The 12,242-nt window shown below is 56.1% G+C and overlaps 5 protein-coding genes across 5 annotated transcripts; 3 read left to right on the top strand and 2 right to left on the bottom strand.

Annotated features, from left to right (window-relative positions):
* Window positions 1-131: 131 nt before the first annotated feature.
* Window positions 132-1,813, top strand: PLICBS_003720 (uncharacterized protein; the record flags this gene model as incomplete). Its single annotated transcript, XM_018323489.2, has 3 exons — window positions 132-350; window positions 424-919; window positions 987-1,813. The coding sequence occupies 3 exons, from the start codon at window positions 132-134 to the stop codon at window positions 1,811-1,813; spliced, it is 1,542 nt and encodes a 513-aa protein (XP_018178719.2).
* Window positions 1,814-2,809: 996 nt separating this feature from the next.
* Window positions 2,810-4,509, top strand: PLICBS_003719 (uncharacterized protein; the record flags this gene model as incomplete). Its single annotated transcript, XM_065600280.1, has 2 exons — window positions 2,810-3,035; window positions 3,110-4,509. The coding sequence occupies 2 exons, from the start codon at window positions 2,810-2,812 to the stop codon at window positions 4,507-4,509; spliced, it is 1,626 nt and encodes a 541-aa protein (XP_065456352.1).
* A 1,755-nt stretch (window positions 4,510-6,264) lies between these two features.
* Window positions 6,265-8,070, top strand: PLICBS_003718 (uncharacterized protein; the record flags this gene model as incomplete). The annotated part of the gene is made up of 1 exon (XM_018323487.2): window positions 6,265-8,070. The coding sequence occupies one exon, from the start codon at window positions 6,265-6,267 to the stop codon at window positions 8,068-8,070; it is 1,806 nt and encodes a 601-aa protein (XP_018178717.2).
* Window positions 8,071-8,174: 104 nt separating this feature from the next.
* PLICBS_003717 (uncharacterized protein) lies at window positions 8,175-9,191 on the bottom strand (the record flags this gene model as incomplete). Its single annotated transcript, XM_065600279.1, has 2 exons — window positions 8,175-8,851; window positions 8,906-9,191. The coding sequence occupies 2 exons, from the start codon at window positions 9,189-9,191 to the stop codon at window positions 8,175-8,177; spliced, it is 963 nt and encodes a 320-aa protein (XP_065456351.1).
* Window positions 9,192-9,874: 683 nt separating this feature from the next.
* On the bottom strand, window positions 9,875-11,618 carry PLICBS_003716 (uncharacterized protein; the record flags this gene model as incomplete). The annotated part of the gene is made up of 3 exons (XM_065600278.1): window positions 9,875-9,937; window positions 10,059-10,841; window positions 11,049-11,618. 3 exons carry the CDS (start codon window positions 11,616-11,618, stop codon window positions 9,875-9,877), a joined length of 1,416 nt encoding a protein of 471 aa, XP_065456350.1.
* Window positions 11,619-12,242: the final 624 nt, after the last annotated feature.

Raw genomic sequence — 12,242 nt, 5'->3', positions numbered from 1 at the left:
CTAATAAGACGCATCCGAGTGAAGCAACTTCTACTTAAACAGCCGAGCTCCAGAATTCGCCCTCGGCACAGCGAGTGTTAGAAAGCGTCATTTGCGTTCCTCTTGAACAGAAGCATCTTCGATCGGAGAAAATGGGCAGCCTCACATCTTCCTCGCTGAACGGCGTGGCGGTCATGAACGGAGAAGTAAAGCAGGCTAATGGCGCCAAGCCCTCGCGCCCCCTCGAAGTACTGGCCGATCGCAACGGCGACACCAAAGTCGCAGCTGTCTCTTCACAGCTGAGGGACCTGTATTCCGACAGCGCGGTCCTCAAAATTTGGAAGACGGCGACGGAGCACCTCGGGCGGAAGGTTGGTAGTTGAATTGAACCTGCGGCCGCGACACAATGACGTCCCTGTATCATCACCGCTGACGCCCGTGCAGAACCCGCCAGAGACCTTCCCCGAGACCGTGCCGCAATCTGGTCCCGATTTTGGTGTCTACCAATATCGTGACGCCGAGTTCTGGACATGTGGATTCTTCCCAGGCAGCCTGTACTGCCTTTTGGAGAGGTCGATCAAATACCCGCAGCACTTTCTCAAAGACGGGGGCAATGAAACCGTCACCGGAGAGTCGCGGCAGCAGCTACGAGACGGCCTTCTTCAGGTGTGCCGCGACTGGGCGCAGCCGCTTCACGAGATGGCGTATCGAACGGACACCCACGATATTGGCTTTATAGTCGAGCCGGCATTGAGGCGCGACTACGAGCTGACCGGGAATGCAAAGAGCCTAGGGTCAATTCTGACTGCGGCTGAAAGTCTGGCGAGTCGCTACAACGAGAAAACCTCGGCGATCAGAAGCTGGGACACGTTTGTGAACAATCACCACGGGTTCTCAAGCAAAGAAAACTGCTTCCTTGTCATCATTGACAGCATGTGCAGTAGGTTACTCTCATTGTCTGGCATGTCCGCTGCGGGCCCTAGCCGTATTAACCACCGCCACAATAGATCTGGACCTGCTGTACTACGCCGGACACCACGCTTCGTCGCAACGACTCATTGACATTGCAACGGCACATGCTCACACTGTACGGCAAACTCACTTGCGAGAGATACCTTCCGAGAACTCCATGTACACTCAATACTCGACTTGTCACGTTGCCAACCTCTGCTCAGAATCGGGCAAGGTTGCTCAGCGCCTGACAGCGCAGGGTTATGCGGACGACTCGACATGGGCGAGAGGTCAGTCTTGGGGTATTCTGGGCTATGCGCAAACATACAATTGGACCAAGGACCCTGTGTTCCTCGCGACAGCCTGCGGGCTGGCCGAGCATTTCATTCAGCGGATGGAATCTGCGCCACTGTCGGTTGAGGTGACCCTGCCGAATGGCACCAGAACTGGACGCTACGTTCCTCTGTGGGACTTTGACGCCCCTATTGACGAAAGCGATCCTCTGCGGGACAGCTCCGCCGGCATGATTGCTGCAAATGGCCTGCTGCTGCTTCACAGCTCCTTGAATGCCACTGGCGACACAGCGGGCGCGCGGAGGTTCTTCGATGCCGCTATGCGGATTGTCAAGGAGACGCTTGAGCTGTGCTACAGCACCGACAAACTTCGGCTGGTTGTCCGGGACGGCGAGGGTGGAGGGGTAACCGTCGCCGCGGAACATGAAGGCAGTGGCCATGGCGACCCGCCGTTTGATGCGATACTGATGCGTGCCACCGCAAACTTCAACCGAGACTGGACGGACAAGTACGCGAACCACGGCCTTGTATACGGCGACTACTATTTCCTCGAGTTCGGAAATAGGCTTTTGCAAGCGGGCATATGCTGAATAGAGTGGCGGAATACTGTCCGCGTGCATTCAAATGCTGAAGAGACCAGATTGGGATCATAGATCATTTAGACGGGCCTCTCCTTTCCCTTGTCTACGACGGTGTGAATTAATGCAGTTCCGAATGATTCTGACATTGCTAAATAATACACAATTGGCTTCATGTGGCTAGATTCCTTTGTAGAGCTGCCGGAAACATGAAGTTGGCACGAGGGCTAGCACGAGTCAGGTTCGTCGGGTTACCTGTATGTCCTGGGGCCAAACTGAGCTGGCGGCGAGCGGTACTCCCAGTTGAGTTGGCGGTCACCCCAGGACTCCAGCTCGGCGCCCCCGCGTACAGGGCTGTGGTCCGGTGCACGCAACCCCTCGACCTGTCAACGTTGAACCAAACCGAGTCTGCCGGAGCGTCCGGGGCGCGCGGGAGTGACCTGGTTTCCTTGGTAATCGGCTGGTCATCCCCAGATTGTTCAACGCATGTTACTCGGCTTGACACGCTCGGCTGCCGGAGCCGAGGACGGGGGTGCATTAGAGGCGGGGAATGGGATCACGGCGCGAGAGATGGCGTGTGAAAGAAGGCCAGCGGGCCAGCAGGCCAGCATCCACCATCGATTCTTTAGCGCGGCGCCAGCTCCGAAAGCCCTCCGGGCGCGTCACGGCCCCGGCCACCGAACGCTAACCCGCCAGTCGACAGGGGCTTGTCGCCGGGGCCGATGCGGAGAGGCACCGTCCACACGCCGGACGCTCCTCGCTACGCCGCCGCAGCACGCTTGCTGGGGAAACTCCAAGCCGCGGACGACACGCCCTCTGCTGAGCGGCCGTCGACGACCCCAGCCTGGAAGGTGTATATACATGCTCACATCTTCTCGCATCTGGCGTCTGAGGCCATGAGCACCATCGCCACTCGGACACCCTAATTCCTGTTGCCAGACTCAGGGTGGTCAACGTCGCACACAGCAGTCTCCTTCACAAGCTTCCCTTTGCGAGTGTTCAAAGACCATGGCGGCCCCCATTGCGGAATCGCCTGCATCGCGGGCGTCCGACGACAACAAGATCTCGGGGACCCACGAAGTCGCGCATCACGATAACGTGAAGCACGATGCTGTCCCTTCGGCAGATCGTCTCGCCGACGCCCTCGCCTCCGACAAGCTCGACCCCTGGAGCAAGCCTTTACTGAAGCTCTACGTTTACGCCGTCATCGCCTTTCTTTGCTCTACTATGAATGGTTCGTCACTTCCTCTAAGGTCGATTAGCTCCTTCTTCCAGCACAGCTCAACTAACCGATGAACTTTCGCACAGGTTACGACGGGTCCATCTTTGGCTCTCTACCCGCCATGGAGGGTTTCCGAGAGCGCTTTCAAGTTGAAAAGACCGGGTCCAAGCTTGGCTACATCTCGGCCATGTACACCGTCGGCACCATTGCGTCTTTGCCCGTCACTGGCCCGGCATGTGACTTTCGCGGGCGCCGCATGGGCATTTTTGTCGGGAGCATAATCGTCATCGCCAGCACCATCCTGTCCGGTTTAGCCAAGAACACGTCCCAGTTTGTGGCCGGTCGTTTCTTCCTGGGCTTTGGCGTCAGCATCACCCGCGCCGCCAGCTCCATCTGGATTGCCGAGATATCGCCTCCCAACTATCGTGGCGTCCTGACGGCCTTCTACAACTGCACGTATTCCGTCGGAGCCCTGCTCGCGGCTGGTGTCACCCGCGGCTCAGTGCAGTATGGTGGCGACGTTGCGTGGCAAATTCCCGTCTGGTGCCAGATGATCTGCCCGGGCATCGTCTGTTTGTCGGTCTTGACTTTCCCGGAGTCGCCTCGATGGATGTTTGCCAATCGTCGCGAGGAGCAGGCCCTGGCGTTCCTCACCAAGTACCACGGTGCAGGACGGTCGGACCATCCCTTGGTCCGCCTTCAGATGGACGAGTACCGCCAGGTCATCACCGTCAACGGCTCGGACAAGCATTGGTGGGATTACAGCGACCTTTATAAGACACGCTCTGATCGGTGGCGCATGCTCAACGCCCTCCTCCCCTCCATTTGGGGCCAGTGCTCCGGCAATGCTGTGGTTAGCTACTATCTGCCGGCCATGCTGGCGACCGCGGGTTTGACCAAGTCGGACCAGGTCCTCAACATCAACGTCGGCTATACCGCCATCTCGGCTGTCGCGGCGTACGTTGGTGCTGCGCTGATCGAGAAAATGGGTCGTCGCCCGACCGTTATCTGGACCTCAGTTGCCTGTGCCATCTGCTTCGCGGGTATCACTGGTGGCGCGGGCGCATATGCCAACACCAAGTCCTCGAGCGCGGCATCTTCGGGCATTGCCTTCATCTTCATCTTCGGATGGTGCTACAATTTCGGCATGACGCCACTCCAGGCGCTTTATCCCGTCGAGTGCCTGTCATACGAACAGAGAGGCAAAGGCATTGCGTTTGTCTTTGCCTTCGTACATGCCCTTGCCTTCATCAACCAGTTCTGTTTCCCAATTGCTCTGCAAAAGATTGGCTGGTACACTTACATCATCTTTATCGGATGGGACTTTATGCAGGCAACAGTCAGTTACTTCTTTTCCGTCGAAACGCGCCGACGGTCTCTGGAAGAGATGTCGGAGATTTTCGAGGACGAGAATCCTGTCAAGGCCTCTCTTCGAAAGCATGTTGCGCACGTTCACGTCGATGTCGAGGAGCGCGAGGCGAAATGATGCGATTTACAAGAACATGCCGTTGGGCGCAGACTGAGTTGGTCAAAGGGAGGCTGTGTATGTACATGTAGTATGAGCGAGATCTTATTGCGAGCGAATTGTGCCATCTGATCGCCCCCAATCTCCACCAGTATCCTGCACGGGCTCAAAATTGGCCAGGCGTCAGAGGGACAGTTGTGTCATGTCGCGGTGAGAGGTCTTCAGCCGCAAGTCCCCGTGCAGGGTCACATCAAGCTTAAACGGGAGCGCTAATGCAATTTGCCAATAGACCTGGTCAGCCCCGAGATCCCGCAGGGCAAACCTCTGCGCCGTGATCTTTGCGCCCCCTGGGCGTCGACAAGGCGTTGGCCGTGCCCCGCCAATGGCACGAGGCAGCCATAGAACATGCAAGGCAGATCTGGTGTTGCGGAAGGGTCTAGACCGTCGTGAAGCGTTTCACGATAGGCTCCTCGGACACATATGGTCTGCTGGATCCCGCGACAATTCCGTGACAGCGACGGCTTAAAGGGCAGGTCCCTCGCCTGTGCCTGTATTCGACATACACAGAAGCCATCATGGATTCTCTCGGCAAGGCGTTCAAAACCGGGCTGGCCAAGGCCTATGCCGCTGGCCAGCAACAAGTTCAGCAGAGGGTGTCGAAGCTCCAGGACCAATCCAGTGGCTCTAAACCACCACAGGGCTACGGCTACGGCGGCGGACAATATGGTGCCGGATACTACAACGCCGCCCCAGTGAGCAGAAGAGCGACCAAAATACTGACTTTCCGACCTTGACTGACGGGCGTCGCAGCAGCAGACGCACCATGCAGCGTATCCGAACCCCGCGGCAACATCCTACTCTGCACCACAGAATGCCGCGACGACCCATTCGTCGCAACATGCAGCGAACGCGCTGTATTTCCCGCCGCCACCGAACCAAGTGGTGGGAGGGCCAAACAGTGTCTCTTCGCCATACCAGAGCCACCCTTATGCACCTGGGCCAGCACCTGTATCCGCAGGCCACCAGACAACATATGAAAGCTGCCCAATACCGCCCGAGTATCCTCGCCCGACGAATTCCCAACAGCCGGTTTCGCCAGCTACATACACGGTGCCGGGCCAGACAAACCAGCCACCGGTTCTGAATGGTCAATCTCCCAGTTACTACTCGTATCCCCCGGCTCCTCCACCGCCAGCGCCATACACACCGCCGACTTCGTCCCAGTATCACCAAGGTCACAGTTATGCTGCGCCGTCACCGGGGCCTTATGTTCCGCCAAATCATTCACAACAAAACCAAGCGCATATACATGCAACTGCTGTACAAAGCGCTCCGCCGTTGCCTACAACCTACACGACTGCGCCCTCACCGTCGAATCCGTCCATTCCAAACACGTATGCATCCACAGGTCCTGGTATGGGCTCTCATGAGCCCGTGGCTTCGCCTCCACATGCGCTGGGCATAAACACTACAGTGCCACCACGGCGCCCTGTGCCAGGCGACAATAGCGCCCCAACAGATCCCCATGGCCGTACCAACAGTGCCTACGATAGCCAAGCGCCTCCCCCACCGCCGCCCCAATTCTCACCAGCCTCAGTGCACGACATGCCTGATCCTGCCGCCAGGGACCAGACTATAACTAGCAATCACGCTTCATCTCCCCCAACCGGCGAAGCTGCTAGTTATGCCCAAGACAGCATTGGACAGCTGTCCAATGTCATGGACAGGCTCAATGTCAGCTCTAGCGCTCCGCGACCGCAGCCATTGCCACCATCAATGCCCGTAGCACGATCTTCCAAGAAGACATTGCAGCCGATCAAAGATAAGGGCGAACCGAACGATGTTGTCCGGTACTGCTCCGAAAACAGGGTTGTGGATTACGCCCTAGACTGGTACCACCTAGAAGGCGTGCCGTCCTACCTCATCTGCACCCGTTGTCATGCGGAGAACATCAAGAGCACTTCCCTAGAGTCAAGCTTCATTCGCATAAAGCGGCCTGATGGCTCACTGTCTACTTGCGGCTTTTACTTTCCGCGGGTCAAGGACGGGCTGTGGCCCTTGTCTCTCCGTTCCAACAACACAGATTCACTCAGTGCTTTCATGCTGAAGCGCCTCGATATCCCTGCCTGCAAAGGCGCCAGTGTTGTCACAGCTACCGACGGTTTAAAGTGGTTTGGCATGGCGGCCAACGACATCGACGGTTTCATTGCCTGCGAAGCCTGCTACGAAGACTCAGTTGTTGGGACACCATTCGAGCCGCGATTCACGCCGTATCAACAGCAGGGTCCTGATGACAAATGGACTTGCGACATGCAAATTCCATACATCATGCGCGCTGCCGCAGACTTCTCCAAGCGCAATGACTGGCAAGGCTTCGTAACTGCTGCTACTAAGCGCTGTCAGGTTCCCGCCTGTGAAGGCAAAGACGTCGAATTGAACTCGCTCACGTGGTATTTGCCACGACGGAACATTGATAACTTCCACGTTTGCGAGACATGCTACCTGGACAAGCTCGCCTACACAGAGTTTCAGCACGAGTTTGAGGCTCACCCGCCGAAAGCTGGCTTTGACGCTTGGATGGACATGCTTGGGAAGAGGAGAATCTGTGATCTGTCGACCGGAAAACTGCCAATGGCGTTTGCCCTCGAGGCCGCGCTTTTCACCAACGACTTTGACGGTTTCGCCCAACGTGCAAGCAAAATTTCCAGCCTGGTACCGTGTACGGCGAATGGCATCATCCGAGGCAACTGGTGGACGGTATCGGGTGGGTGTCCAGACTTCAGTATCTGCGAATCCTGCCACACAGGCATCATTCAGGCCAACAAGCTGGAGACCTTCTTTGAACCAGCCTCTCGGGAAGCTGAGGCAACAATAGTCTGCAGCTTCTGTGTCGCCAGCCCTCGTTTCAAACAGTACATGACCAACTTTATCCAATCATTTGATACGGGGATATTCTACCCCTTCACAGACTTCGTCATCAAATTTGCGGGAGTCCAGGCCTGCGCTGGTATCAAGAGCCGCGAGAAGACGAAGTGGTGGGGCTACCCCGAGGCTCTCTTCTGCGAGAACTGCTATCTTAGCTTTGTCGCCAATACGCCTCTTGGCAGTGAACTTACCTTTAATGGAGAGTACGACGAGCGCTTCCAGATCTGTCAGGTCTGGTCGCCTCGAATGCGAGGCATGTGGCTGAAGGCATGTGAAGCTGGGAAGTCTGGCTCCGAGGAGTCCAATGCAGCCTTGAACGAGTTCAAAGAGTTCGCATCTCGGAGACTGCAAGTCTGGATCAAGACTGTACCCAGGATTGAGTTCATACAGCAGATGAAGCAGATGAGGATGATGAACGCCATGCATCAGGGCCAGCTGAGCCTCATGTACTCGGGCATGAACAGCATGGCGGTATTGAGCGATACGACAGACGGCAACTTGCATGGCAATAGCTCCATTGGGTGGTACGAAACGGAGCATGGAGCCACGGGGGCGCAGCTTTTCAACAACATGCAATCAGGAATGGCCAATGCCAACCGTGGAGATGAATGGGCGGAAGTCATGCAGCTGTCACAGATGTGGACTGAGGTTGAATGACACAATCCTTATCCTACAAAGCCAATCCTTCCAGAAACAGCACCAAAATCATGTTGAAGCACAGGGTTAAATGTATACAAGCGTCGGTGCAGAGTTTCATCCAGCTACTCTTCCTTCAGCACAATGATCCGCGCCAACTTGGCGACTGTGAGATTGCCTGCCAGAAGCCTTTGGAAGGCCACTTGGACTTGAGATTCGCGAAAGATCCAATTGCGAAACTCCGCGCCGATCATGCTGTCCAAGCCGTAGCTCGCCACTGACTTCTGTGAGTGCTGGATTGCTGCTTCATCGATCATGAGCAGACGCGCCAGTCGTCGAGTGAGCAGGGCAGTGACCTCTTCCACCGCCTTCTCGGGACTTGGCTTCCCTTCAATAACGGCTTGAATGGTCTGTGATCCCGAGGTGGCGCCTGGGCCGTGGGTAGTGACAGGCCCTGCTTGAGAAGCACAAGCCTTCTCTAGCCAGTTCAGGCGAGGGTCTTCTTTCCATGGAACATAGGCACCGGCAATTCTGATGGCCTCGCCATAACGTCGTGGCTGTATGCCAACAGCAAGGTGATCGAACGTGCTGTGAAGGCCATCTTGCGGTGTCATTGCTATTTCGAAGGCCCTGAGCATCTCTGGCTCATATATGCCGTACATGCCCTTGGCCTTGATTGACTGCACAATCTCAGGTCTCTCAGACAAGTAACCAATACCGAGGATGGCCGGGAGGATCAAGGAGACTGCAGGAAGTCCACGCGAACGCCTGTGTCTCGCTAGGGAGTCCAGGAATGAGTTTGCTGCGGACCGTCAGTCGAGCTGTGGAGAGTTGAGCATCGCTCAGGGGAACTCACCGGCTCCATAGTTGCTTTGCCCTGTAGAGCCAAGCGTCGACGTGATTGAGCTGGTCATGACGAAGAAGTCCAGAGGCTGGTCGACGAGTGCGTTGTGCAGGTTCAAACAGCCCTTGACTTTCGTGTCCGTAACGGCTCGCCACGACTCTACGTCCATGTTGTGGAAGACACGATCATGAAGGACATTCGCCGCGTTGATCATGCCACGAATTGGTAGGGCGGAACTGGCCTGGGCCACAGCATCCTGCACGTGGTTGAACTTCGTTATGTCGCCGCGTAGGACCATTACCTCGACTCCCCGGTCTCGCAATGCCTGGACCGTTCTCGCCGCAGAGGTATTGTCTGTTCCTGTGCGCGAGAAGAAGGCCATGTGTTTTACACCACGGTCGGCCATCCACATGGCCACTTGCCGCCCTAGGCCTCCCAAACAGCCGACCAACAAATATGTGCCGTCGTTGCGCAGTACCAGCGGCACCGGCGATGGATGGACCTTCAAGCTGATTAGTGCCTGGGCGTAGGAGACTGTAGGTAAACGGTACCTTGAACGTGGCTGTCTCGTCGTACGATAGCACGTTTTTGGTGGAGGCTAGTCCGCCTGAGGTCGATCGCAGTACCAATGCATTACTTATGCCTGCAGGTGAGTGAACCGCAAATGGGTGCGAGCACCTCAGCTTGCCTTCGCGACACAACCGAACGTAGTCGTTGAGGATCCTGTTGACTTCTTAGCTTCGAGTGATGCATGGGACGCCAGTGGAGAGTACCTCGAAACCGCCCGCGGTCGCTGATCCATAATATCCTTCAAGTCGAACTTTGCGAAGCTCAAATTCCTGCCGTGTCGGCCAAGGTCGTTCTGAGATGCCGGCAGTTGATACGATCCACCGACAGTGATCACTCTGCCCAACGTGTTGATGCATCGGATACATTCGGTTACCACAAGATGGTCGGAGTCGCTGGAGCAAAGCACAATGTCTAAGCCTCTACCACGAGCGGCTTGAGAAACTTGACCAGAGATGTCGCCATTGAAGCACGAGACTATCTCATTGTCGCGAGCGAGACCGTTGTCCGCAACGTAAGCGCTTGTCGACGGGGAGCTGCTCAGTACGATCGCCCGAGCACCGCGACGGTGGCAAAGTTCGAGTGCCGCCAGACCAACATGGCTGAGTCCGTCGACAATCGCCACGTAGTCACCGCTCTCAATGCGGCCGATGTCTTCCAATGCATACGTTGCGGTCACGAATGCTGATGTCATCGCCGCAGCTTGGATCGGAGTAATGTGCAGGGGGAGCTGGCGGGTGAAGCGAGGCTGGGTGCGCTGCACGGTCGAGAGATTGCCGTAAGCCAAAGCCACAACTTTCATCCCGGGGACGAGATCGGTCACTCCATCTCCGACTCTGGAGACCTCTCCCGCGATCTCGTGGCTCAGGTGCGTCGAGTCATCGGACCAATCCGAAGACGTCAGGCCGATTGCCTCGACGAGGACTTCAACTTCCTCGGTGCCAAGTTCATTATTGGGTTGACTTATCTGCTTGTGATAAACAATTTCTCCGTCGCGAATAGCACCATAAACGAGAGGGCGGTCGCACTGGTAGACTGTCAACGACTTTCCGGAGTCCATGACGAGATTGGAGTTGATCTCGTGGTGTGCGACAAGCCTGGCGACGTATACCATATCCTTCGTCATGCAATATTCGGTCTCTCCATTTCGGCCTCGGAGGCGCTGGCGGGAAAGTATGTCGATCAGCAGATGTGCGATTCGTGCAACGCTGGTCGTTTCAAGGTCAACATCAACCGTGACAAGGTCGAGCGATCCCTTTTCGTTCCGAATGACCCGAGCTGCACCCGCCGTCATGCCGTACTCTGGCTTGTCGCCCGTCAAAAGGCCACCGAATGTGACCCAAGTAATCGCAGAGGCGTTCTCGGTCAAGAAGATAAGCCCCTTCAAATCCTCTTCTCCGAGGTCTGCGAGCAAAGGGCCCTCCAGATCTGCCAACAATAAGACTGGGCATCCGGAGACCGTACCTGGTGAGCTAATGGGCCGACACGATACTTGCCATCCCTTCCCTCTCAATGATTGAGCCATCGACTGCAGTAATGGCGTTGTATGCGTTCTGTATACAAGGACGACGTGCCCCGGCACCACAACAGAGGCGTCGACATTGACCTCAACGCTCTTCTCGGCCGTTGCGAGGACAACGCCACCAGCGAGTTGGGTGACCCCACCAAAGTTGGCCAAATGCAAATCTTGAGCCCATTCTTCGGCGTCGCTGGGATCGATCTGGAGGAGAAGCACGCCAGAGGCCACCATCATGCGATGGATGTTGTCGAGCTTTGTATGCTGCTGACCATCTCGCGCCACGGACGCGAGCACCAATTGGAAGGGCTCCTCTTCTTCCACGGTGTGCAACTGGGGTGAAACTTCGATCGCGCGTATCGAGCAAGCTTCGACAGACTTGGCGGAACGTTGTTCCAATTGAGTCGCCGAATAGATGGCGATGGTCAAGTCAGTCCCAGGGTGAGCAGCGAGTACTTCGTCGGCCCATGACGCATTTAGACACAGCGTCCGTTGCGAGATATTCTTATGCAGCAGTATGTCTGTCGCGGCAATTATCGGGTCCCCATCCAGCGCCATGGGGGCATTCGCCCATTCGATATACTCCGCGTCGATCTTCCATTCGGACTTGATGAACAAGTCCTGATTGCGAGGACCCTTCATATCTTCGGGGATAGCAGAACCATAAAGAAGATTGCGACATCCAGAAATGTCGACCAGTAACGCCCCATCACTCGCGATTAATTGTGAGTTCGACGAGAAAGCACGATTGCCAAGCTGAGGAGTCCATACTTGCAGCTTGGATGGCCCAACGAACTGTTGTGGTGTTGGGGGGTACACCGTGACCTCATCGAAGTGCGTCGGGATCGTACCGCAACGGACCTCATCAATTCTGCCTTGATGAATTGTCGCTAAAAAGGGCTGCAAGCAAGAGTCAAGAACTGTAGGATGGAGAACATAGCGCGACTCCGCCTCCATCAGACCGCAGGTAGTGTTGATTGACATGTCGCCGCGAGCATGGTGCGACTTGCCATTGGTGAAAATGCTGGTAATATGACAGAAAGCTGGGCCCAAGTCGAAGCCAACTGATCGTAGCTTGTCTAGCCAGTCAAGATGGTCTGCTCGATGTGGTGTCTCGGGGAAGGGTGCCGTCGTTTGTCGAGAGTCAAGACCTCTGACGTTGATGGCAACCCGGCCTCTTGCGGTTTCCTTCCATGTTCCATAGGCGCAACAGGATGCTTGAAAGTCATACCATTGACTGGAAACACCATTTTCGGACACGTCAAG

This window comes from Purpureocillium lilacinum (genome assembly GCF_023168085.1).
Source record: "Purpureocillium lilacinum CBS 284.36 DNA, scaffold_2, whole genome shotgun sequence".
Taxonomy (NCBI): domain Eukaryota; kingdom Fungi; phylum Ascomycota; class Sordariomycetes; order Hypocreales; family Ophiocordycipitaceae; genus Purpureocillium; species Purpureocillium lilacinum.
The sequence above is the reverse complement of the archived record's forward strand: the minus strand, read 5'-3'. Positions and strand labels throughout refer to the sequence as shown.